Genomic DNA, 27056 nt, shown 5'->3' with positions numbered 1-27056 from the left:
CCCCCTTCACTGGAAAAGCCTCCCTTGTTTGTAGTCAGTGACTTGCCATCCCACTAGTTACCCTATTACTAAAGAAACAGACCAAATTCTTTCCACCACCCCCAGTGGCAACAGTCTCCCATCATGCCATTCAAGCTTTTCTAAGATCTGTCAGAAAGTGAAGCAGGGAAGCAACTCACCCCATCGTCCTGCAGAGCAATTCTGACTCATCTTTAGATACCACACAGCTACCAACATTTTGCAGTCAAATTTATTAGAGTTCAGACCACCACAATCTACATGGACTGCTACACCCCGAGTTTCTCCAGGGAATTCTGAGATTGTGGACCCAGCTGGGGAAGGGAAGAGGCGGAAGTCCCAAGAAGCCCCAAGGAGTTTGGGACTCTAGAGTCTTGGGTGTCTCCAAGGTGGCACTTGGTTTTTAATCTGGGCAGAAATGCCATCTTTGGCTGTAAAGTAAATAAATGCTCTGTGCCAGAGATGGTGCTAAGCACTAGGGGTAGGAAGTCAAATCACAAGTTCACAGCAAAAACATAAACCATGAGAATGACGAATTGTCACAAATGGGTCAATAGCATTGAAAGCAGGGAAATGGCCGACAGTGCTAGAACCAGCTTGTACTGTCTTATGAGAGCAGATCCTTGGCACCTCCCAAAGTTCAGAAACATCATTTTACCGTGTTTCCCTGAAAATAAGGCCGGGTCCTATATTAAGTTTTGCTCCAAAAGATGCATTAGGGCTTATGTTCAGGGGATGTCATCCTGAAAAATCATGCTAGGGCTTATTTTCCGGTCAGGTCCTATTTTGGGGGAAACACGGTAGTAGTTGGAATCAGCCATGTGGGAGTATTTACACCATGGAAATTGGCAAATGCTGCAAATTAGGGCTTTGTTTTGCCCTAGAGAACAGGCTGCTAAACACTGACCAGCACACCAACAGCTGTCTCTTCCTTGGGGTTGGCGTCCTGAGGACGTTGTGACCTGCGACCCTAGCAGCAGTTACAGAGCAGTACGCCTGTAAGAGGGTAGCTTTAAGATGACCCAAGACTTTAGCCAGCAGAAGGCAGGATTAGAAAAGGACTCAGTCTCGGCCGTTTGTCGAGTTTGGTCTCCTGCTCTGTGCTGAGCTCCTGCTCACTGATCTCTGTGGCCTGGGTACCTCTTGATCCCATGAGATGGTAAGAGTTGTGAGGAAGGAGAATGAGGACAGGTGTAGTGGCACAGCTCCTCATGTTCCCAGTGGACTGGGTAGGGGGTACACTTGTGGGAAGCAACATGCTCAGGGGTGTGATGCCTTCCACCAAAGCAGCAGGTGTTGGTTTGGCATGGGATTTGCTCTCTATCCTGTGAAGAAAGGTTTCAGACAGGCCCTTCGAGTGGTTCGAGGTCACATGTAAGAAGAAAAGCCTCTGGGAGCACCAGGTGGACTGCAAGTGCTGCCAGATACGGACTGAACATCGTGTGCTTTCCACTCCCACTGGGACAGGCTGAGGAGGGAAAACATCTAGGGTCCCCAATCTGGGATAAGAATCCTTAAAGAGTGAGATGCCAAATGTCCCACCACTTCTCTCAGGAACAGGAGTAGGAGGGAGTGGGGAGAAAAATTCCAGAACTACTTGTTTTGGTAATAACTGAATACTGAACTAGTAGTCACCAAAGTGCAATTAAATGCACCACCACACCCACTCTGCTGCTTAAAGCGCTTTGGGAGAGATGTGTTTGTCTAACCAGGGGACATGTGCTGCAGACCCAGGAATGACACAGTGTTAGCTAGCAGACACCTCAGAGATTCTCTGATCCATTGTACAGGTTGGGAAACTGAGGCTGGGTGAGGGGAAGGGGTTTTCTTAAGATCACACAGCCAGTGGGTGGCAGACCAGGCACTAGAACTCAGGTCCCCTGAATCTGAGCTGCCTACTCTGTCTACATCACCACATTACCTCCTCCTAGGTATCTAGGAAGCCAAAGGGTTGTCATGACAGCAAAAGGTAAGGCATCTAGAAGGTTTGGAGGAGGTCATTCAGGAATGTCATTAACAGACGGTTGTCTCTTCACAACCAGGTACTATCATATATTTAAAACGTCCCAGTGGCTGGAAGGTATAGGGCAGGAACTGACATTAGGCACCATCGGTTATGGTTATACCAGGTTCTTTTGGGACCTTGGCATCAGGTCTGTGACTGGTCAGATATTTGGTCTTTGAGGGGAAAAGATGCCAGATTACCCAGAGGGTAGAGCGCCCAAAAGCTGTGCGCAGGAGAGTCAGTGGTGAGAATTCTAGAAGGGAAATAAAAGGAAGAGAATGAAGACTTTGTTCCAGCTCAGCTACCTACTCCATAGAATGTGGAGTGGTGCCGTCACCTACAGCAGTGGCTTTTCTGTCATATTGTCAGGCTTCTCCCCCAGCTCCAGGATGTGAAGGCTGAGATGGGTCCTCCAGGTCCCACTCAGCAGGGAGGACAGGGCTGGTGGGTCCTCCAGAGTCAAGTGGGGAAACACGAGTGTCTCACTCCTGAGAGGGAAGCTGCATTTCTCCAGGGCAGATCGGGTGGTGCCAGGGGTCACCACAAAAAGGCGGCAGAGCCACGACTGAGTGGCCACCTGGCAGGCTGGTTGTCTGGTGACATTGTTCAGGGCTTGACACAGGACCTGGTCTTCAGTGCCCGCCATGTCCACCAGCTCCACGTATGCCCGCGGGCCTGACAGGTGTAGGAGGTGGCGGGGGGGCATGTAGGTGTGGGTGAACAGCAGTATGTAGCGGGTGGGCATGCTCGGGGGCGCAGGTGCGTGAACCACACGCTCCAGGAGCTGCAGGCCCGGCACCAGCCCCCCCTGGTGCAGGCAGCCGAAGAAGACGGCACCCAGGACATTGAAGAGGACCAGGGTGCCCTTGCAGGGCACAGGTTGTGTCTGTGGACTACATAGCAGGACCAGGGGGACCACGAGGGGGATCAGGAACCGAGCTTCCTGGTGGCTAAAGGCAGAGAGCAGGGCCAGAGGCATGAAGTAGAGGAGCAGAAGGTGTGGCCGGGGGCTGGACAGCAGGCTCCGGGCGTCCAGCACCCTCAGGAAGCCCGTTCGTGCAAAGGCCTGGAGGCAGGCTTGCAGCTGTTGCCACGCAGCCCGTAGGGCTTGGGCATGCAGTATCCCGAAGAGCAGGAAGCCATTGACTGCCAGGTGAGTGAGCCGCAAATGTGTGCCGTGTGTCGCCAGGTTCTGAGGATCCAGGTTGTAGTGCAGGAAGTTGGCAGGTGTGAGCACAAGGGTACTGGATCTAGATGGACCGGAGAAATACCAGCTGTCTACGGCCACAAACACTGCTGCAGTGAGGGTTGCCCCTGGGAGCAGTCCCAGGGCTTCCTTGGTCAAGGACCTGAAGCCAGGATTTATGGTTCCACAAATGCCCCAGAGGAAGAGGGGGACCAGAGCAAAGGCCAGAAAGGTGGGCCGGTTGAAGAAGCCAGCCGCCACGATGCCCCCAAGAAGCCAGCCGTGCCACCACGGGCCTGGAGCAGGCTTCTTGGGTGTGGGGCTCCACGCTACACGGCGGGATACCAGTGCCAGAAGCCATGCGAAGAGCAGTCCCTCGATGGCATTGGAGAAGGTCCTTGTGTAGAAGACCAAGGTGACGTAGGAACCAGACAGCAGGACCAAGGCGTTCCAGCGCTCTGCCCCCCAGAGTGGGGCCAGGTGGTACACGGCCACATCCAGGGCAAAGGACAGGGCAGTAAGGAGGAGCCGGGGCCCCACCAGCAGCACATAGCCACTCACCAGGCCAGGCCACGGCCCCCACTCTTCCCAGAGCCTGAGCAGCCAGAAGGCAGAGCCAGAGGTCAGCAGTGGGAAGACCACTGTGCGGCAGGAGCTGCTGGGCTGAAACTCCCAGGGCCGTGCAGCCTCCACGCCCAAGATGTCCTCTGTAGAAAGAGAAACAGAGGTGAACCAGTTCCAAGCTCAGAGAATACGGTAGACAAAATTCTAGGATCGCCCCCAAGATTTTCCAGCCCCCTAATGTACGTGCCCCACATAATCCCTGGGACTGTGATGATGGATTTTACCCCTGTGATTAGGTTATGTGGCAGGGGACAGCTGACCATAACATAGGAAGATAACCCAGGTGGGCCTGACGTAACTGTGTGAGCCCTTTAAAAGCAGAGAATTTTCTCCAGCTGGTGGCAGAAGAGGACATCAAAGATTCAAACCGTGAGAAGGATTTGATGCACATTGCCGGCTTAAAGATGGAGGGGGCCATTGGCAAGGTATGTGGGTGGTCTCTGAGAGTGGCTCCTGGCTGAGAGCCAGCAAGGAAACAGGACTTTAGTTCCACAGCTGCAATAAACCAAATTCATCCAACAATAAGAATGAACTTGGAAGTAGATTTCCCCCCAGAGCTCCCAGACAAGAACTCAGCCCAGCGCTTATCTTGATTTCCACCTTGTGATGCCCTGAGCAGAGAGCCTGTGCTGAGCTTCTGATTTACAGAACTAACAGTTTTAAGCCGCTAGGTTTGTGATGAGTTTTTATGTAACAATAGAAATGAATGTAGGGGACTTCCGAGGCCCTACCTGTGAAGGGGGCAGGAGGAACCACGCCTGGGACATGGGGTGACATTGTGCCTTGCACAGGGTGTAAGGGGAGGAGCAGGGGGAGGCTCCATTTCTTTCCTTGGAGCTTAAAGTTTCCGAAGTCAGAGTCAAAAACCCTTCTCTGTAATAATGATTGTTATCCAGGATAGGCAGTGCGAGAAGGGGGAAGGGAACCCCTTCACAGCAATTGTGGCTGTGGTGAAAAGTGACTTTAGTTCTCTCGATGATATTTAAATTTTTTATAGGAAGAATATATTCAAACAGTACTTATGTAATTAAAAAGTACTTGCTGCTTGGGGCTGGTCTGTGACCCTGTGCCCTAGTATCCCAGAGCTCTGAAGGGTGGGGGAGAGGGAAACAAATTCTTAATTTCTGCATCTCAGCTCCAAGCCCACAGCATCTCATGCTTGATAACCTTGCTGGTTGTTTAGGGCTCTTTGCTTCTCCTACTTATTCCTCTAGCCCTTTGGCCATTTTCTTGCTCTATGTCAGAAGGTGAAATGGGAACAGAATCTAGGATCAGATCAATCTGGCTGCTTTTTACTGGGTCAGAGTTAAAAAAAAATAAAGTGTGGAAAAGAAGACTGGACCTTACAACTTATAAAACAGATACACCTGTAGAGCCCTGCGCCAGAAAAAGCTGGATGTCTCCCCAATATCCATTTCCTCTTTCTTCCTTAGTCTCTTTAGCTGAGCGTTTGGTCAGGTATTAAGACTATATTTTTCAGTTTCCTTTGAAGCTAGGTGTGGTCATGTGATACATTCTGACCAAAGGGATGGAAATAGGCAAAAGGTATGTGACTTTCAAAATATGCCCTTGAAGAGAGCAGGCATGCCTGTCTCTTCAGTGGCTGGAAGACTTGGTTTTAGACTTGATGGCTGGAACTCAAGCAGCCATCTTGAACTGTGAGGAGGAAGCCATGTGCCCAAAGCATCTGAAAAGCCTCAAGGTCTCTGGCAACCATCCTCATGATATGTCCTACACCACCTAGTAGGTACGTTCTAACATGTGAGCATTCCAGGTCTGGTTCCCTCAGCCCTTATACGAACCTACAGAAGCAAATTTTCATTACCTCAGACCACAACCGTGTGTAAGTTTCCCCAACTCTAAAATCTCCCCACTGAGAAGTACAACACTGAGAAGCTTTTGTTCCGAATAACCTGTACTGTTGGTCCAAGTAGGAAAACATCAAAGAGGGTAGCATTTCATTAGTATCATCCAGAAGGTCAATGTCACCACTCAGGAAGAAGATATGAAGTCCCCACTCCCACGTTCTTATTCCAGAGAGGCTCATGGATTTACTTCTCACCTGCACAGATATGTTTCTACCTCCTCACTAAATATCTAATCAGCTCCAATCCAGACTTTGCTGCCACTTATCTTTAACCACAGATGGGGTGCTTTACCTGCCATGACCTCGGGTGACTGGAAGAACTCATCTGGGTGCACATAGCCTGTCTGTGGAAGGAGACACCACACCAGGCGGAACAGGCCGAGGCTGCCCCACAACACTCTGGATGCCATCTTCAGATCAAATTGCTGCCAAGACACTGGGCCAAGAGACTAGAATAGAATGACTTCTCAGCTGCTACAGATACTATTCTGGATCCACAGATCTGCACCTGCTGAGGATAACATTTGTTAGTTATTATAACATAAATTACAATTCTGTTCAATTATCTGAACAAACTAAAAATGTATGTACAATTGATCTATGTACATTAAAATGATAATAATGACAGCTATTATTTTCTAAGTGCCTGAGTATCAGTAAATTTACATGCATATCTCATTTAATCATTTCCACAATCTGGGACAGTGTGTCTCGATATCTCTATTTTACAGATGGGGAAACAGAGACTCTGTTAAGTAACCTGGTTACTTGCTAATCACATTTGCTAAGTGTCTAAATATGACATTTGCTAAATATGATATTTGCCGGTATGACATTTTGCTAAGTGTCTAAATATGACATTTGCAAGTAGGATTAGGGTGCCCTGCAAATCTGGGTCTCATAGTCCCAATCCTGTTCACAGCTCCAAGCATGGCAGCCCGTCTCTTGCACGTCTGAAAACTTGGGAACCTCAATGGATTGCATCCATTTCTCTGCAAAAATGAACACAGTGGACTCCATTGTCACTCCCTCCAAATTTCACACACCCTGGAACCTACTTTTTGAAAGATGATGGGAACTTACTGCTAGGGTCTGAATGTTTGTCGCTCCCACGTCACATTCATATGGTGAAATCCTAATGTGATGGTATCAGGAGGTTGGGCCTTTTGGAGGTGCTTAGGTCATGAGAGTAGAGCCCCCAGGAATAGGATAGTGTTTTTGTAAAAGAGGCTTTTGCGTGCCCCTCTCCCCTTCCACCATGTGAGGACACAGCGAGAAGGCGCTGGCGCTGAACAAAGGAGAGGGCCCTCAGCATGCTGGGGCCCTGATCTTGGACTTCCAGCCTCCGGAAGTGTGGGAAACAAATTTGTGTTGTTTAGAAGCCACCCAGCCCAAATGGGCTGACACGTACTTACGTTAACTCTGCTTGATAGAGATTTTCACTTCTTCAACTCAAAGATCAGCAGAATCCAAGCCCATTGTATAATGGACCTACATATCATCTCCGGTGAACAGAAAAACAAGTTTGACAATGAGTTTGTCATTTCTCCAGAAATGCCTGTGGTGACTGTTTCCTGACTTTGATGTTTTAAAGCATGACCTTAAACAGCTGTTGTTTTCAGGTGTGATATCATGTCATAACAGAAGAGACAAGACGAAGTGAGGCAACAGGATGGAAATCTGGCAGAGGTTGACAAGGACGCTCTTGATACTGTAGACAAAAAAGGGGTGCTGTAATAACTCATAAGTTCCTAACTGGGCAGGTCATGGTGGAGACTCATGTCCCAGGCCTATGACTTCTTTAGTGAAAGGTTTTCAAACAGCCCTGTCCATTGTTCTTGTGCATCTAGGTTAACACACCTTTGACATGCCAGAAGTAACACCCCTCCGAGGTGTAACTATCCTCAAGAGAGCACATAACCTTGTTAACCATCCTTTAACCCAATCCCCACTTTGCTTTTTCCCACCTTCATGTAATCTTTCCTTATGTTCCCTCTTTAACTGCAAACGCATATAAGAAGCTGTAAAACTGTTATTCTCTGCAGCATTTGAGATTTTGCTCCCGGCATATGTCATCAGTTTGGCTCAAATAAACTCTTATAAACATTCTCTGCACGTTTAGATGTTTCTTATGTCGACAGTACTCAGAATTCTCACTGAGAACTGCACCCCTCACCCCCTCCCACAAGTCTGCAGTGTTAAATTTATGACCGAGACTTTAACCTGCACAGAAATTGGAAGGGCCTGTGGGAGGAGCTTTCTGGTGGCATAAGTGGCATAGTTGGTTCGCGTGTGGTACTTACACAGCAGCATATATGCTTCGGAACGTGACTGGCTATTGTCTGCATGTACTACATTGAAATCCTTTCTTTTTGCCTGAACAAATCCTTTTGGTGATAGAATGCCTGACCGGCATTTTTTTTTTTTTTTTTTTTTTTTTGGCAGTTGACATCAGCTATGTTGGTGGCTTGAGATTTGGTCCCATCCTCAAGCCCAGGTATAAACCCTGAATGGTTTTAAGGCGAATAACTTTTCCCATCCCACTGGCCACACTAATTGGTTTAGGACTGGGCTCATGACAAGCTGGCCAGATCAGGGGAACTAGGAAAAGTACTGATAAAGGTGGGTCATGACCTTTTTCTTTTCTGCCAGGCTCTGGACCATCCTGGGGCTGGTGGGCAGGTCTTACACACTCACTCCACTCTAACAATCCAATCTCATATTCCCAGGATTTCTATTGGTATAAATTGGGGAAATCCTGCACACCTCCTTGTGGGTTACCCTTTGTAGCTCACCTTTAGGGACCTGCTGGGAGTCTAGTTACAAATCTAGAAGCAAAGGGGGGTGTGGAGGTGGGTCCTGAGGAGAATCAGCATTGTCTTCAAGGCAATTGCCTCATGGGAAGCAATTACCATTTCCTCAGGCAATGCAGCGTTAATCCCCACAGATGGGAGTGGAAAGGCTGCTTCTACAGGGTAAGACTCATCAGAATTTAGGGACTCGCTGTCCCTAGCTCTGTCAGTCTTCTGACATGTCCCCATTCCAACTTTTAGGATCCCATTCCTTCCCAGTCAATGCCATCACTTTAACAGTAGACAACCTTTGAGACTGGAAATTCAACTTGCATTGTAATTTAGCCACTCACAGGATGAGATTCTGGGTTTCGTTTTCAGCAATTTCATTCCTGCAGGCAACAGGAGATAAGGGTCTCTTTCAAGGCAGACACAGAAGCTTTCAGGTCATTTTATAAGGATTCTGAGCTGGGAATTTGAAACCCTGAGCTTATCTTTTTCTTTTCCACTTTGTCCAGTACAATTAGGAGCAATCATACTCCTTAGTTTGACTAAAATGTTCACAAATATCATATACATGGTCGCCAAAACCTTGCGTGGAGTATTCAGTGCTGTTTTTCATATCTCAAATGCCACATCACTCCATGAATAACCAGTGCCCTCTTTATCACTTGAAATAGAGTTATTAGTGCCTTTAGATCTAATCAGACTAGAGAACCAATTCCAGAAAACCCAGAAATTCTTCAGAAAAACCCATCTTTAAGATTCTATTCCTCTAGAACCACTTACAGTACCAAAATCTGTCAGTTAGGGTTCAACCAGAGAAAGAGACCAAGTAGGAATATATGTTAAGATTTATTGCAAGAAATTGGCTTATATATTTGTGGGGGCTGGCTAGGCACATCTGAAATCTGTAGGGCAGACCAGCAAGAAGGGCAGGCTACAACTTGAGCAGAAGCAGAAGCTGCAGTCCACAGAGGGGAGCTGCCTTTTATTCAGGAAAGTCTTGGTTCTGCTCTGAAGACTTTTCAACTGACTATATCAGATCCACACAGATCATTAAGAATAATCTGCTTTACTTAAAGTCAACTGATCATGGACTTCCATTGCATCTGCAAAATGCCTTCACAGCAACGTTTAGATTTGTGTTTGAATAATGGGATTGCCTAGCCAAGTTGACCCATAAACCTGACCATCACACTTTAAGTAATTCAGTTTGTAATTGTGCTTGAATTTTAAATCAGTGGGATAATTCTTTTTTTTTCTTTCATTTTAAAAAAATTTCTCTAATTGTGTACAACATAGTGATAAGACATTTATAAAACTTACAAAGTCATCAGCTCGATAAGTCTAGTACCCATCTGACAACCATGCACAGTTATTACAATAACTGTACAGCCATTGATACAGAAGGGTTAGCATGTCCCTATGTAGACAGGGAGGTGCCTGGTGGAATAAACACAGACAGCCATATCCTAAAACTCCAGATTTTGAAATCACTCCTTCACTCCAGGACATAATGTAACAAGGCCTTGAGGTTAATCATAAAATTCCTTTTGGCCTGACAAACGGAGCTGATCTGATAGATAAGAGTGGGTTACTTTGCTAATTCCTTTAGGATGGGCAAGCAGAACAAACCTGGTAGACGAATTTCATTAGAAGGTGCCAGTTCCCTTCTTCAAACAAATTCCCTTCTTCAAATAGCTCCTCTTCCCCAAGCAGGCAAGGCAAGGTATAAAAGTAAGAGCTTTTGCCTCAGTGACGGGGCCACCCCCATTTGGGACCCCCTCCCTCTCGGGAGCTCTGATTCTTTGCTTTCAATAAACTATCCTCTTTTAAAAACTCTTTGCCTCTCCTGTGTCCATGTTTCCATTCTTCGGTCTCACGAGACACGATCCCGGCCCACACCCAGAAACTGCTGGCAGATCCAACATCATCTACATCATTTGGGGACTCACAGGAAAATATTCCTCCATCATTATTACAAAACTCCCAGTGCTGTACTTTACATCCCCGTGACTGTTTTTGTAACTGGCAATTTGTATAGGGATAATTCTTTATGTAATTCATCAATGACTTGCTTCTTTTACTCAATACTCTATCAGTGGTAGCCATAGTTTCTTTTTATTGCTATAGTATTCCATTGGATGAATATACTAAAACCTATTTATCCTTCTTACTGTTGTTTATCTGCTAGGTTTTCTCCAGGTGTTTACAATTTTATTTTCTATTCCTAATTGCTGCTACAGACATTCTTATCCAAGACTTCTCTGAAGTATATACTTAGAAATGGGATTCCTGGGTATGCATACAATGCCAAACTGTTTTCTAATTGTCCTTGCTAGCTAGCATATAATGACCACTGCTTTGTATGCTCATTTATACTTAGTACTGTCTGACATTTTAATTTTGTGAATCTTGTGGGTATTATTATAGCATGCATTTCCCTGATTACTAATAAGGTTGAACACCTTTTCAAATGTTTGTGGAACATTTTTGTTTCTTCCTCTGTGGAATTCCTTTTGACCATATTTATTGGGTGTCTATCTTTTTTTACTACGTGTAGGCATGCTTTATATAGTCATTATATTTTTGGCATGATGAATATCCTTTTCCAATTTGTGGCTTGTATTCTTAAATCATTTCTATTCCTAATATTGGATACTTGTGCCTTCTTTTTGTTTCTTGAGCATTTTCACCAGAATCTTTCACCATGAATCTTTTTTTGAAAAATCAACTTCTGGTTTTTTTCATCTTTTTAATTAATTTTTTTTCTAATCTTTATTTTGTTCTTTCTTTTACTTTTTTGATGTGTTTATGTGGGGAGCGGGCTATGAGCTGACAAGGGCCTTGCAGCTGCAAGGTCATCCCCATGGGAAACCTCGCCTCAGCATCTTCCCAGAAAGTACAAGAAGACACTAACGCAGTCACAGACATACAAACTGGCCAATACACAAAACAAAATGTTCTAATAATACCTGCTTGTTCTGCTAATACTTGTTTGTATAGATAACTATTCTAAGACTGTATAAAAACTGTGTGTGAAATAAAGACTGTGCCACTGCTCTGCCATCCGTGGACAGTGGACCTCCCGATCCCAGCTTTCCTGTCTCTATGTCTTTTCTCAATCTCCTCACCCTTCCCACTCAGGCCGAGCCCTCCTGGTCACGTGGGCCGCGACAGGTTTATTTTGCTGTTTTATTTCAAACCTTTGATATGGACACTTAACTCATTAATTTTGAGTTTTTAATTTTTGAGCTTATTAATTTTTGAGCCTGTTTTCTATAAGAAGAACTTAAGGATATACATTTTTCTCTAAATACTGCATTAGTTTCATCCCACAAGTTTTGCTATGTAATATTTTCATCACCTTCGGTCCTAAATATTTTCTAATTCCATTGTAATTTCTTCTTTGACTAATGCTTTATGGTCAAAGCATTTACTTTTTTTGATTAAGACTTTATTTTTTTTATAGCAGTTTTAGGTTCATTGCAAAATTGAGAGGAAGATAAAGAGATTTCCCATATTTATAAATATTTTACATTTTATTTTCTTTACCCTCTGCCCCTACATATGCACAGCCTCCCCATTATAGGACATTTGTTACAACTGATGACCCTAAATCGACACATTATTATCACCCAAAAGTTCATAGTTTACATTATGGTTCACTTTTGGTGGTGTACATTTTATAGGTTTGGACAAATGTATAATGACACGTATCCACCATTATAGTATCATACAGAATATTTTCACGGCCCTAAAAATCCTGTGCTCTATTCATCCCTCCTCCTCACCCCCAGCATTTAATTTTTAATGGTCCATTTTTGTAGATATTCAGTAGATGCTTGAAAGCACCATATATCCTATGCTACTGAATGGACAGTACTATATATATATGTTGATTAGATGAAGTTTATTAATTGTGTCGCTCAAATCTTTTATATCCTTAATAATGTTCCACTGCTTATTCTACAAATTACAGAAATGTGTGTTGAAATAGCTCATGAGATAGTGGACTTGCTAATTTTCCTTGTAATTTTGTCATTCTAGCTCATTTTTGAAGCTGTGCCATTGTTTTTATAAAAGTTTAGAATTGTTATATCTTATTGGAAAATTGAGTATTTTATCATTATGCAGTTATCTTTTTATCTCTAATAATGATTTGTCCCTGAAAAAATTTGTCTGATATTAATACAGCTATACAAGCTTTCTTTTATTTAGTATTTACCTAGTACATCATTTTCCACCCTTTTACTTTCGACCCTTCTGTATATTTATACTTTTACGTGTCTTGAACAAGTAACTGGATTTTATTTACCCAGGCTGACATTATTTGTTTTTAAAATGCAGCTTTATTTTGAATATTTAAATTTAATGCAATTATTGATATATTTATAAATATTTTACATTTTATTTTGTTTTCTTTTTTTCATGCCTTTTCTATCTTTTATTTCTTTCTTGCCTTCTTCTGGATTGACTGTTTTTTCCCCGATTCATTTTTCTCTCTCTAACAGTTTGTAAGTTATATACTCAATTTCCATTGTTATAAAATGCAGTATACTATTTAATATTTTAATATCTAGTATGCTATGTTCTGTGGTTTAACTATGATGATTCTGGGTGTGCATTTCTTTTTATCATAGCTGGAATTCTTTTGACTTCATGACTCTGTGAATTAGGGTCCTTTGTCATTTATAGAAAGTAATCCTCCATTATTTTTTCAAATATTGCCTCTTCCCTCTCCTTTATTTACTTTCCCTCTGGAATTATGATTAAATGTGTAGTAGACTTTCTTGGTCTATCTTCCATGTCATTTTAACTTTTATTTTCCATTTTCCATATCTTAGTCTCTCTAGGCTATATTTCAAGTAAGATTTCTGTTCTATCATCCATGTCCCTAATTATCCTTTCAGCTGTATTTAATCAGCTGTTAAATCTATCTATTGACTTTTAAATTTCAATTTTATATTTTTTATTTCTAGGAATTGTTGATTTCTTTCACATCTGCTTGCTCTTTTGTCATATTTGTGAATCTCCCTTTTATTTATTATATTGCATTAAGCATACTTATTTGATACACTAGATCTAATAATTCCAACATCTAAAGGTTTTTGGGGGTCTGAATCTGATGTCTTGTTTTGGCTGGTTCTCCCTCATAGGTGGCTTGCTTATTTGTATTTGTAGTGAAGTATTTTATTTGGGGGCTTCTCATTTTCTTTGGAACATTACCTGTGAGAATTCTTTGAGGACAGGGATAAAAGCAAATTTTGAGTTCCACTGAAAAAGATTTACACTTGTTTCTGTCAGGTGCCTGGGGGCATTAAAAGTCTGGGACTATTTTTGATCATATTATTGGCTCCAGGTTCTTTTTTTCCCTTTTGTGGAGGTGGTGTCTAATCATGTGAATTCAGGTTGAAAACCTACATGAGAGCAGGCTTGTGTACACTAATTCTCAAGGGAGACTCTCCACCCAATTTGATCAGCATCAGGATCCAAAAAAGGCAGTTTTCTCGCAGATGGATGAGTTTATTTCTAGGTGACTTTTACATTGAGAATGTTGCCCTGCAGAGTCTCAGCTTTGAAGGGGTCTCCTGTTAGACTTCAGGGTGGGCACAAGGTTTTATCCTCTGTCCTCTTCGTCCTGAGACAATACAAAAACCAATGCTCAGATGCATCTGGTTCTTGAGTCCAAACCTGGTTTCAGAGCTTTACATACCTCTCTAGGCCCCTACTTTCATGCCTGAGTATTCCTTAGCTTTTGTTCGGCTCACATATTATTTTATCCAACATTTTAGTTATTTTCAGAATTTATTTATTTTATAATTCAAGGACAACCTTCCAATTGTGTGCTTTTTAAGAACCTCATTGCTTTTTTTTCTATTTATAAAACTAATACAAGATCATTGTGGAAAAAGTAGGAAGTACAATAAGCAAAAAATGTATAGAAATTACACTCAATTCCTATCACTCAGAAAAACACCATTAACATTTTGATATATGATTTTGTTGGTATTTTATGGAACATATAGGCTCTAAGTTCTGTTTATTCATATACATATATTCATATATATGGTTGGCATAAGAAATAGCTATCTTGAGAAATAAGGTGGGGGTTGAGAAAAGCTAAATTAGTTTAAGCCATGTCAAGTTATTTTCAAGGAAGTTATGTACTTAAGAGTCTGCCTTGGTCAGTGGATCTTTGTGGTCATGATTTTGGAGGAAACAGGAAACATGAGGAGACTGTTACACCCACATCAGCAATTTTCCAAGATGTGGCAGGATGGAATGGGGAGATGCTACGTATGCATAGGCCTTTGAAGCTGGTTCTGGAAGAACTGCTGACAGACTGTTCCTCCGCAAATGGGAGGGTGGCTGAGTTGGTCATGATTTCAGGTTTATTGAGCAAGTCAGCTTATGGCCATATGGCCTGCAAGAGTATAGGTCTCCTGTCCTTCACCCCACCCTCTCCCACTCTTATCCTGCCCTCTAGTTACTACAAACCCAGCCCAAGCCTGTGCCTTTGGCTGGGGCTACTCCATCTTAGTGGTGCAGCCTTACAACAGTAGAATTGAATTTTGTCTCTATGAGGGCTGTCTGACAACTCAGTGAGTATTTTCAGTATATATATATATATATATATATATATATATATATATATATATATATATTTGAAACAGGAAAGGAAGCATACAATATTTGCTTTGTGATATGCTTTTGTCACTTAGCAAAATATCATGAACATCTTTCCGCACATCATGAACACCTCCTCCTACCAGCTGCAAGCGCTCCATCTCTCATGTATCCATTTACTCCCTCCGTTCTCTCCTGTTGGTACCTTCCCTTCCATCCATAAACATGTTGGACTCTCTATCATTCCTAGAAAAACAACCAACCAAAACCCTCCTCAAAATTGAATGTGCCCTCTATCTGCTCTTCCATTCACAGAAACCCTCAAACCAACCACATTCACTGAATTCACTCCTCACGTCTTGTTTACCCTTCTACCTAATACAGCCTGGCTTTTCTGACCACCTCTGCACTGAGAGCCTTCTCAAGAGCCTCCTCGGTTTTCTAATTGTCAAACCCAACGGCCAATCCAGACCCCTACAATTGCACGCCATTGGACAACAGGGATCCCTTCCACAATTCCTATCTCCTTCTAGAGTGGCTTCCTGTACTATAAGGGCTGGGAAACAAAAAGCTACATTTTGTAGATTCCCTGGAAGTTGGGTTATACAAATTAGGTTTTAACAATTTAGAAAGCACATGTGAAACAGGCCATACTTCTGCACTTTTCATTATTTTCTCCTGGTAAACAAGATTATGGAGACCTGGGGTTTTCCTGCAGCAGCTTTCCAGTATCCAGTGGCAGCTTTGTGGGTACTGAGATACAAGTCCGGTTATGGTGGCGTCCTGATTCTCAGCAACAGGTTGTGTTACTAAATTCAACTGAGTTCCAAGGTGGCTTTTACAGTTGCCTGGTTGTCACATAAATGGTAGCTCCTCTACCAAGTTACTTCTGGGTGTTCAGAGTCTTTTCTTGAGGCCCAAACTACAGCCCATTCTTCCAGGGCACCTAGTAAGTCTTAGTATCTAATTCCTTGTATAAATTATTTTTCTGCTGACTTCTTTTTAAAAAATATTTTCTAATTAGAGTTGACATTGTATTAGTTTCAGGTGTATAGTATAGTAGTTCACATTTATACAACTTATGAAGCAATCCCCCCAACAACTCTAGTACCCACCTGGCTCTACACGTATTTATTACAATATTATTGACTATATTCCCTATGCCGTACTTTACATCCCCATGTATTTGTAACTGCCAATTTGTACTCCTTCACTTTTTCACCTGGCCCCCCAAGCCCCTCTCCCATCTGGCAACCATCAGTTTGTTTTCCGTATATATGAGCCTGTTTCTGTTTATATTGTTCATTTATTTTGTTTTGGTTTTTTTTTAGATTCCACATATAAGTGAAATCACATGGCATTTGTCTTTCTCTATCTGACTCACTTTACCCAGTATAATACCTTCCAGGTCCGTCCATGTTGTCACAACTGGCAAAATTTCACTCTTTCTCATGGCCGAGTAAATTCCATTGTATATATGTACCACATTTTCTTTATTCAATCATCCATCTTGCTTCCATACCTTGGCTATTGTATATGAAATGTCCTTCTTTGTCTCTTGTTATAGCCTTTGTTTTGAAGTCTATTTTGTCTGATATAAGTATTGCTTTTTTTCTTTCGTTTTCATTTGCATGAAATATCTTTTTCCATCCCTTTACTTTCAGTCTCTGTGTGTCTTTTGATCTGAAGTGGGTCTTTTACAGGCAGCATATGTAAGGGCCTTGTTTTCTTATCCATTCGGCCACCCTATATCTCGATTGGAGCATTTAATCCATTTACATTTAAAGTAATTATTGATAGGTATGCAGTTATTGCTATATTATTGTTCATATTTTTTATCTTTTTTTCTTCTTCTTAAAGAAATCCCTTTAACATTTCTTGTAATATTAGTTTGGTGGTGGTGAACTCCTTTAGCTTTTTCTTGTCTGGGATTATTCTGCTGACTTCTATCTCCTGTACTGAACTGGCCATTTTGTGTCAGAAGTGGCTGTAGGCTATAATAGGCTGACAGGGATGAGAGTATTCATATGCTGAAAGAACATGACTACCGGTTGGCCAAGCAGTGGACACATGGGCAGACTCTGAGAAGAGCACCGGTCCCCCTGCGCTTGTCCCCCCAGCTTTCCAGAGCTTGAGAGTCGGTTAACAATCAGCTCTGCCACACCATCTAAACACCATCCCACAATCACTGCTTTTCCACCTTCACCTCACATCCCATCATACTGACGACCAGAGCCCCCGCCCACAATCTGGTTACCCTCTGAATCTGTTAAAGGGTCCAGACACTTGCTGCCCCTCCTTCCTACAAGAACTAAAATAGATAGATAGACAGATAAGAAAATAACTACCAGTATATCTTTTACATTCAGAAAAAAATTTTCAAGAATGAGGGCAAAACAAAGATATTTTCAGGTAAACCAAAACTAAAAGATCTTCACAAGAAGACCCTCAGAAAATTTTATATATATATATATATCACGCAGAAGGAAAAATGACTCTAGATAGAAGATCTGAGATGAAAATAGAACTGAAAAAAAAAAGACGTTGGTCAGTAGATGGGAAATATCTGGAAGCTGGAAATCAAGTGAAGGCCGTCCTTTTGCTGCTTTGTTTTCTTCTGGCAAGTAAGGTCCGGGAGATGGGTCAGTTTTCTGAAGCAGTGTTCCATGTTCCGTCACCAGCCTTGTGGGTGCGGACAGGCAGCTGTGGTTGTTTGGCTATGGCTTTCTGATCCCTGGCTATGGCACTGTGTCTTTGGACTCACTAGTTCCCATAGTGGCCTCCCAAGTCCCACTCTTCTGACAGGGGCAGATAGTAGGTCTGCACAGTGGGTCAGCTGTGCGTGTTCTAGGCGTCATTCCTGGAGGTCCAGCTGGAGCCTGACCATCCAGCACTTCCTAAGTTTTTGTAAGCAGTTACTTCCCTATATTAAACTCCTTTGTAATTACTTAGTTGTTCACAAACAATATCAAGAATGAAAGTTTTGGGACAGCCGGATGGCTCAGTTGGTTAAAATGTGAGCTCTGAATAGGGTTGCCAGTTCTATTTCCACATGGGCCAGTGAGCTGCACCCTGCACAACTAGATTGAAGACAACAAGCTGCCGCTGAGCTTCCGGAGGGGCCACCTCTCTGCCACCTCCCTGCCACCATCCCAGCCCTAAGCAACCACTAATCTACTTTCTGTTTCTATAGATTTCCCTATTCTGGCTTTCATATAAATAGAATCATATAGTATGTGGTCTTTTGTGGTTGACTTCTCTCACTTAGCATGTTTTCAAGGTTCATCCATGTTGTAGCATGTATCGGTACTTCATTTCTTTTTATGGTCAAATACTATTGCATTGTATGAAGAGATGGTATTTTTGTGCATCCATTCATCTGTTGAACATTTGGGTTGTTTCTACCTTTTGGCTATTATGAATAACGGTACTATAAACAAATGTGCATAAGTTTGGTGTGGATATAATGTTTTCATTTCCCTTGCTATATACCTAGGAATGGAATTGCTGGATTGTATGGTAACTCTATGTTTAATGATTTGAGGTGCTACCAGACTGTTTTCCAAGTGGCTGTACTTTTTGTTTACATTCCTATTAGCAGTGTATGAGGATTCTGAATTCTCCAAATCTTGACCAACATTTGTTGATCTGGGTTTTTTTATTCTAGCCATCCTAGCGATGTGAAGTGGTATCTCACTGTGATTTTGATTTGCATGTGTATCTCTTTTGAATTTTATTTATTTTTTAAAGGTTTTTATTAAAAATACAGCTAATATACATTATATCAGTTACAGGTGTACAGCATAGCTGTTCAACATTTATATATCCAATGAAGTGATCACTGTGGTAAGTCCAGCAGCCATCTGACACTGTACTGTGTTATCACAATAGTGTTGACTATATTCCCCCTGCTGTACGTTACATCCCCATGACTTATTTGTTTTCTACCTGGAAATTTGAACCTCTTATTCTCCTTCAGTTTTCCCCACCTCTTAAAATTTTTCAGTTAAAGTTAACATTCAATATTATTTTGTATTAATTTTAGGTGTGCATCATAGTGATTAGACGTTTGTGTAATTTAAGAAGGGATCACCATGACTAGTCTATACATAGCTATTACCTGGCACTACACATATTTTTTACCATATTATCAACTATATTCCCTATACTTTACATCTTCATGACTGTTCTGTAACTACCAATTTGTACTTCTTAATCCCTTAACCTTTTTCACCCTGCCCCCAAAACCCTCCCACCCAGCACCCCATAAATCTAGTACTCATCTGACACCATATATAGTTATTACAATGTTATGGAGTATATTCTTTGTGCTATACCCTATATCCCCATGACTACTTTGAAACAACCAGTTTCTACTTCTTAATCCCTTTCCATTTTTCACCCACCTCCTCTACCCTCCTCCCATCTGGCAACCATCAAAATGTTCTTTATAGTATGAGTGTGTTCCTGTTTTGTTTGTTTGTTTATTTTGTTCTTTAGATTCCACATATAAGTGAAATCATATTGTATCTGTCTTTCTCTGTCTAACATACTCCACTTGGCACAATACCCTCCAGGTCCATATATGCTACTGCACATGGCAAGAACCCATTCCCTTCCATGGAGGAGCAATATTCCGTTGTATATATGTATGACCTCTTCTTTATCTATTCATTCATCTACAGATATCCAGGCTGCCTCCACATCTTGGCCATTGAACATATATGGATACTGCAATGAACATATGACGCATAATCCTCTCGAAGTAGCATTTCTTCAGATTAATACACAGAAGTGGGATTACTGGGTCCTTCTTTGTCTCATTATAGCCTTTGTTTTAAAGTCTGTTTTGTTTGGTATAAGTATTGCTACCCCAGCTTTTTTTTTTTTTTTTTCCCATTTCCATGAAATAACTTTTTCTATCCCTTTACTTTCAGTCTTGTGTGTCTTACAATCTGAAGTGAGTCTCTTGTAGGCAGTGTACGTAAGGGTTTTATTTTCTTATCCATTCAGCCACCCTATGTTTTTGATTGGAGCATTTAATCCATTTACATTGAAAGTAATTGTTGATATATATGTAGTTATTGCCATTTTATTATTCATGTTATTTTATTTTATTTTATTTTTTTATTTCGTATTGAAGAAATCCCTCTAACATTCCTTGTAATATTGGTTTGGTGGTGATGAACTCCTTTAGCTTTTTCTTCTCTGGGAAGCTGTTTATCTGTTCTTCGATTTTAAATGATCTTGCTGGGTAAAGAAGTCTTGGTTGTAGGTCCTTGCTTTTCATCATGTTAAATATTTTGTGTCAATCCTTTCTGGCCTGCAAAGTTTCTGTTGAGAAATCAGCTGACAATTTTATGGGAGTTTCTTTATAAATGACTAGTTGCCTTTTTCTTGCTGCTTTTAGGATTCTCTCTTTGTCTTTATCCTTTGGCATTTTAATTGTGTGTCTTGGTGTGGGCTTGTTTGGGTTCATCTTGTTTGGGACTCTTTGCACTTCCTGCACTTGCTTTTATGCCTATTTCCTTTGTCAGATTAGGAAATTTTTCAGTCATTATTTCTTCAAATAGGTTATCAATCCCTTGCTTTCTCTCTCTCCTTCTGGTACTCCTATGATGCGAATATTATTACACTTGATGTTGTCCCAGAGGTCTCTTAACACTACCCTCTATTTTTTTTTTTAACTCTTTTTTCCATTTGCTGTTCTGATTGAATACTTTCTGCTACCTTGTCTTCCAAATCACTGATTCGATAATCTGCTTCATCTAGTCTGTTGGTGATTCCTTCTAGTGCATTCTTCATTTCAGTTATTGTATTCTTCACTTCTGACTGGTTCTTTTTTAATGGTTTCTATGTCCTCTTTTATGCTTGCTATCTCTTTGTTGAAGTACCCACTAAGTTCCTTGAGCAGCCTTATAACCATTGTTTTGAATGCTGTATGTGGTAGGTTGCTTGCCTCCATTTATTTCATTTAGTTATTTTTCTGGAGTTTTCTCCTATTCTTTCTTTGTTTCTTCCTTTTGGCTGCCTCTCTGTGTTTGTTTCTATGTATTAGGTAGATCTGCTATGTCTTCCAGTCTAGCCAGGTGGCCTTATATAGTAGGTGTCCTGTGGGGCCCAGTGGCACAGTCTTCCTGGTCACCAGTGCTGGGTGCTCCAGGAGTGTGCCTCATGTGGGTTGTGTGTGCCCTCCTGTTATAGTTGAGCCTTGATTGCTCTTCGCATGTCAATGGGTGGTATTGACCCTCACGCTGACTGGCTATAGGGTTTGGCCATGTCCACAGCTTATGGGCTGCTGTGCAGGGGGCTTACCCCCATGGAGTGGGATTTGTGGGCTCTGGTGTCTGTTGAGATCACCCTTTAGGTGTGCCACTTGTAGGGCTTATTGGGTAGTGTTCTGCTGTGGTCTGAAATCAACCTCTAAGTACCTTATGTTGGTTCTGTGGCCCTTCGGAAGTGGCTCTGGTGCAAAACCAGGTCAGCCACTGCCTGTGATCACCTGGGGAGTTCCTGGGTAGGAGCTCCAAAGTGATCCATGGTTAATCTCTGCCTGTGTCATACCTGGAGGCATGTGGGAGAGGCCATGTTTGAATCAAGGCTGGCTGCTACCAGTACCGGGTCTGGGGTAGCTCCACAAAAAGCCAGGACACTCCGACAAAACTCTCTGCCACCTGCTGGCTTTCGTAAGGTTCATTGGCTGATAAAGCCTCATGTGGTATGGAGTTGGGTCTGGCAGGGTCTCAGTGCATCACCAGGGTGGAGTGAGCAGAGTTCACCAGGCTAATCAGATTCATACTCGGCTTGTGCGGGGTAGGCTGAACACAGGAAAGATGGCGCCCATCTGCCGGCTGCTCGGGAGGAGGACTTCACACAGGGTAAAATGGCGACTATCTTCAAGCCCATTTCCCGAAACCACACACCTCAGACTACCTCTGCATGTCTCCAAGGGCCCCTGAGTCACTGTCCCTCCACTAGAGCCCAGGGTGAGTGTGAGGGAGTCTGTATGGGCCCTTTAAGAGGATGTCTGGGTTTCCTGCAGCCTTCCATCCCACCAGGATGGTCAGAATCCCCACTGTTTTTCACAGCCAGATGTGGGGGCTTCTCTTCCCGGCACCAGTATTCCAGGCTGGGGACGCTGGTGTGGGATGGGGTCCCCTGCTCTTCCGTGGGGAACCTCTGTGGCCAAGATATCCCTCCCAATTTTCATCTGCCACCTGGAGGTTTGGGGACAGCCCGTTTTGCGTCTCCCGCCCCCCCATCAATCTTGACACGGTTTCTTCTTTATATCCTTAGTTATAAAACTGTTCAGCTAGACTTCAGATGGTTCTCCAGGTTGAATCTTCTACAATTTAGTTATAATTATGATGTGTTCACGGGCTGAGGCAAGCACAGTGTTTATCCGCCATTTTGGATCGTTATGCATCATTTATTTCTATCTAGGCAAGGAAAGTTTATTTGTGAAGGTGGCATCTTTGAAATCTCTGCATGTGCATTTCTTTTTAAGATCGAAGAAATCTTTTCCAGAAGTCCTCCAGCAGACTTTTCATGAATGGTATTAAATATACCTTCCTAAACCAATCACTGCAAAAGAAATCTGATTACCAGTGAGGAATCAACTCCTGGTTTGGAGCTGGGGCGGTGGCTGCCTCCTCGGAGGCACACAGCCCTCCAGAGGAGGCTGCCTACCTTAACAATATCAAGTTCTGCGAGGAAGGAGAAAGTGAGAAAGAGGATCAACTGCGTGGCTGCTGCATGTGGCTTCCACGATGTCACGCTCTCATGGCTTTCCTTCTTCTTTGACCATTTGTTCTTAGGCGCCTCTTCCTTTTTCCACCCCTGAAACACTCCTCATCTTCAGCTTCCTTCCTTCTCACCACTTACACACTTTGTGGGGCTTCTTATTGCCATTATTAGATACTTACTATGACCCAGGCACTCTCATTTTATTCTTATAACAGCCCTATAATATTATTATTATCCCTATCTTATAGACGAATTAACAGGTTTAGAGCGATCAAGGTTACAGGTTTAGAGAGATCAAGGTTTTTGCCCAAGGTAACAGAACTACCAAGTAGATGGAAGTAGGAATTGGACTATTTGAGCCCAGAGTGCTGATTCACTGCCTGTCAGGCTTCTGTACCTCCTTCAAATACAGGGCAGCCAAACAGAACTCATCATTTCCCCATGAACCCGCCCTGACCCCATGTTCCCTGCAGCAGTGAGGGAATTACCCTTTGTTGAATTATTCAGTGCAGAAACCCAGGGGTCATGTTCCTTCTTCGCTCCTTCACTATGGGATACTAACTTTGCTTTATAATCATTCGTTAAATCCAGCTCTTGTTCTTGACTCCTCCACTGTCACGGTCTGTGTACAGGTCTGCTGTGACCGGGGTACATGTTGCCTGAGATTCCTCAGCCCTAGGGGTAACTGTGCAGAGATTTCAGATGGCTGCAGCCCCCCTGCTTCTAGCTGTAAACAGCTTCCTCTTTTATTACCCAAGTACGTCATACAAAAGGAGCCATTTTATGAGTGCATAATGAGAAAGATATTGAGAAACACCATCTAGAGTAGATTGAACCCACCTTTTTGCTTCCCCTCCACCACCCTCCTAACTGCAACCAGAGACAGTGCATTACTCTTCTGTGTAAAATCTCTGGGTGGGGGTCAGCCCTTCACCATGCTCAGGATCAAGTCCATATTCCTCACTGTGACTTATAAGACTCTCCACGATCCCTACCGTCCTCTCCAGCCTCCATTCTCCCCTCTTTGTGAATGGAACTTGATGCTCCAGAAACATTTTTTGTAGCCCTTCCTCTGTTCTGTGTTGTTTCTCACCTCAGCGTTTTTGCACACATTGCTTCTGTTGCAGGCTATCCCTGTATCATGGAGGTTAAGACCAGCTTTGGCATCAACTAGACCCGGTTTCAAATCCTTGCTTTGTCACTTCCTCATGGCGAAGGAGCACTTAATCTCTCTGAACCCCAATTTATATCTTTATCTGTAAAATGAGGATAATAGTACCTACCTCAGGTCAGTTGTGAAGACGAAATGATTTTTTTAAAAAAGGAAATATAACAAGTGGTTTCTTTCATTATCCATTTTGCTTCACTTGCCGGGACGCGAAGAAGCCCTCCTTAACTCTATTTTCTGCAGGACCCTGTGCCAAGCTTTGCCCTTCGTGGTGTACAGATCGGTGGCGCCTTCTGATTGCTTCTGATAGTGCCCTGTCTGGCTGACGTCCCCCAGGTCTGGGATCCATTCGGATCCCTCTCAGCCTCTCGAGTCCACCTGGATGGGCCCACAGAGGAGCCAGGGTCAAGGACAAAGTCAGAGGTCCCCGGAGGAGGTGGCAATATAGCGGGGCATTGAACTTAACAAGTGGGAGTGTTCTTCAGAAAGAGACTGGCCTGTTGTTCATCCTGGGGCTCCTCAGGCTGAGGCCTGGCTGTAGAAGTGGTTCTTTTGGCTGCCTCGGGTTTCCAGCCCTGGGGGGCGGAGCCAACACCATAGGGCGTGGCAACTACTCACCTAAACCTAATCAGGATGCTTACTTACTCGCTCATTTGTGCCATATGAGCACACTGAGCTGCCACCTGGGGTCCAAATCCTGCTATGCGGCGGCCCGCTGGGGGTCTGTCTCCCGGAGGGCAGGGGAGGGAAAGGTTTTAGAATAAAGGGATAGTTAGCGCCCAGGGCCGCGGAGATTCTACTGTGGGTTAGGGGAGCGGGAATTTAGGGGCACCCCGCGCGCGTGTGCGGGGAATGTGCGGGAAGGCAGCAGGGAAAGACCATCTTGGTGGTAGGGGTTCAGCAAAGAGTAAACCACTTCGCCGGGCGCGGGGGGAGGCGGGGGAAGAAATCACCTGAGTGCGGCGAGAGGACGGGAGGCCGCCCCGCCCTGCAACCGGTGAGCAGAGATACTTGTGTTTCTCTCTGAGTCAGAGGGACCAGGCGGCTCTTGGCCTCCCCTTTCTCCCGCGCCCACTGTGTGCGCAGCACCGTGTGGGCTCTGGAGACACAGCTGTGAACGTGTAAGGTCCAGAATGGCAGCCATCGCGTGGTGGCTCATTCCAAGGAATGCCTCACCTTCAAACTTAGACTTCGTGACAAAGCTGCTGGTTCGTTGCTTATCGGACAGAGCATCGGGCCCAAGGTTCGGCTCCTTCTCGGGATCCGGCATTTGGAGTGGGTTTTAAAGACTGCGGGGGGAGGAGGAGCGGGAGTGTTGGAGGGGAAGTGCGGGGGGGGGGGGAGAGGGGGCGTACCCGCGCAGCAGCCAAAGGCTCTTCTCTCGCTCCAAACGCGCACGGACCACGTCCCTCAAGGCCAAGATCTTGTTTCAGACTCTGGAGTCCATCCCAGGGGCAGCGGATGAGAATCTCTCCCCGAGTCCATTTTCCCAATTGGTGTCGCATTTTATTTTCACCTCTACTATGGGGCTGCAGTAAACCCTATAGGGCACCCCACCCTGGAAGCATTGGAAGGTCTGACCCTGGCGGCCTCCTTTTTCTGGTTGCCCAAACTGACCCGTGTTTATCCTTTGATTAACAGAGAATACAACACAGCATTAACACACACGGGAAAGTAGAAGAGAACAAGGTATCTCCATTTCACTGACCTACGTCATTTAACCATTCATGACCTCGCGGTTACCATCTGCAAAATGGGAACTCTGCTCTGTAAGGAGGAGTTTCGAGGTGTTAATAACTTTGACAGTGGTTCCCAGTTTCCTGAGGCGAAGATGTCTGGGGTCAAGAATGGCATTTAAGAAGGAACAGTAAGGATGTCCTCCTTAAGGAAAGCTGCAACCGTGTTTGCCATACTGTGCGTGCAGAGCAAAGACCCAGACAGCCACCAACCAGCAGGGTAGGTGCTCGTCCACAGGGTCGCCTGGAGCATCCTTGGCGATAGGGCTTTTGCCCTTGTCTGTGGCCTCATGCGCCTACTGGGCAAGGAGGCCATTCTCTCATACTGCGGGAGGGCAGGCCTGGCTTTAAGTGTTCCTCGCAAGGCTGGAAGTGGAGAGTCTTCTCCGCTAAAATAACACGGATCTATCTGGTCTCACAGGCTTCGTGCTCAGCATTTTGCAGCGTTATTTTGGTTTCATCTTCACAGGGACCCTGGGAGGTAGCTTTGTATTCCCATTTTATAGATGGGGAAAGGGAGGCTCGGTAAAGTTACGAAACCACCCAAGAACGCTAGCTGGTAGCAGGAGAGGATTCAAGTCTAGGCCTCCGTCTGGGTCCAAAGCTAGCGCTCTAGAGTACACCGACTGTCTCCTTTCGTGAGAAAAGGTCAACGTAAGCCTGCTGTCTCCCCTAGCCTGGGATGTCAGGCTGCGAGTCCGCGGACTCGGTTTGGGGAAAGTTAACGAGCGAGAATGTGGGTGTCTACAGCTCTCCTGCCTGCCCCCCAGGCTCTAGCACCTATCTGCTGGTCTCTCCGCAGCTAGCGAAAATAGGCATGGAAACAATAGCGGTCCCCTTGCTTTCCCCCCTCCCGCCTTGACCTCCATCAACTCTTTCGGAGCCGCTCGGGTTGACTCACCCGCGCGCTGCCTCTGGGCTGCACTTGCGGCGCTGGCGGCGTCCGGCTGGGCGAGAGAGCCTGCACTAGGGGAGAAGAGGGGAGCCGCCCAGACCAGAAGGCCAGAGCGGGAGGCGGTGTGTCCTCAATGCGGCCGCCCCTCTTCTGGGTCCAGGGAATTGCGCAAACCCCGCAGTGCGCCAGGCGGGGCGGGGGTCTGGCGGAAAGGGCTGGAGACAAGTGCGCCAGCGAGCCGGCAGGGTTGCGCAAATGCGTCCCCCGCGGTCTGGTAGCGGGGTGCGTCCACAGTGGGGGGATTGTGGAGGGTCGGCATGTGCCTGGGGCCGTGGTACGCAGGGCGGTGACTGATCTCTCTCCTCGCCGCATTCCAGCTCATTTCC

The 27056-nt window shown here is 44.3% G+C and overlaps 1 protein-coding gene across 8 annotated transcripts; it reads right to left on the bottom strand.

Annotated features, from left to right (window-relative positions):
* Nucleotides 1-232: 232 nt before the first annotated feature.
* Nucleotides 233-27056, bottom strand: PIGZ (phosphatidylinositol glycan anchor biosynthesis class Z (Gwada blood group)). Of its 8 annotated transcripts, XM_074329963.2 has the most exons (5): nucleotides 26677-26811; nucleotides 25216-25328; nucleotides 7116-7411; nucleotides 5993-6208; nucleotides 233-3916 (listed from the first exon to the last, which is right to left on the bottom strand). In XM_074329963.2, the coding sequence occupies exons 4-5, from the start codon at nucleotides 6108-6110 to the stop codon at nucleotides 2361-2363; spliced, it is 1674 nt and encodes a 557-aa protein (XP_074186064.2). In that variant the 5' UTR covers nucleotides 6111-6208; nucleotides 7116-7411; nucleotides 25216-25328; nucleotides 26677-26811; the 3' UTR covers nucleotides 233-2360. The 8 variants fall into 8 exon arrangements, with proteins under 8 accessions (XP_074186064.2, XP_074186085.2, XP_074186090.2 ...); XM_074329984.2 differs by lacking the exon at nucleotides 25216-25328 and having other exon boundaries at nucleotides 5993-6211; nucleotides 7112-7411; nucleotides 26677-27056; XM_074329989.2 differs by lacking the exon at nucleotides 25216-25328 and having other exon boundaries at nucleotides 7112-7411; nucleotides 26677-27056.

Source organism: Rhinolophus sinicus, chromosome 17, assembly GCF_057876585.1.
Source record: "Rhinolophus sinicus isolate RSI-liver-muscle chromosome 17, RSI-T2T, whole genome shotgun sequence".
Lineage (NCBI taxonomy): Eukaryota > Metazoa > Chordata > Mammalia > Chiroptera > Rhinolophidae > Rhinolophus > Rhinolophus sinicus.
Note: the sequence above shows the minus strand (reverse complement) of the source record. Positions and strands in the feature narration are given on the sequence as shown.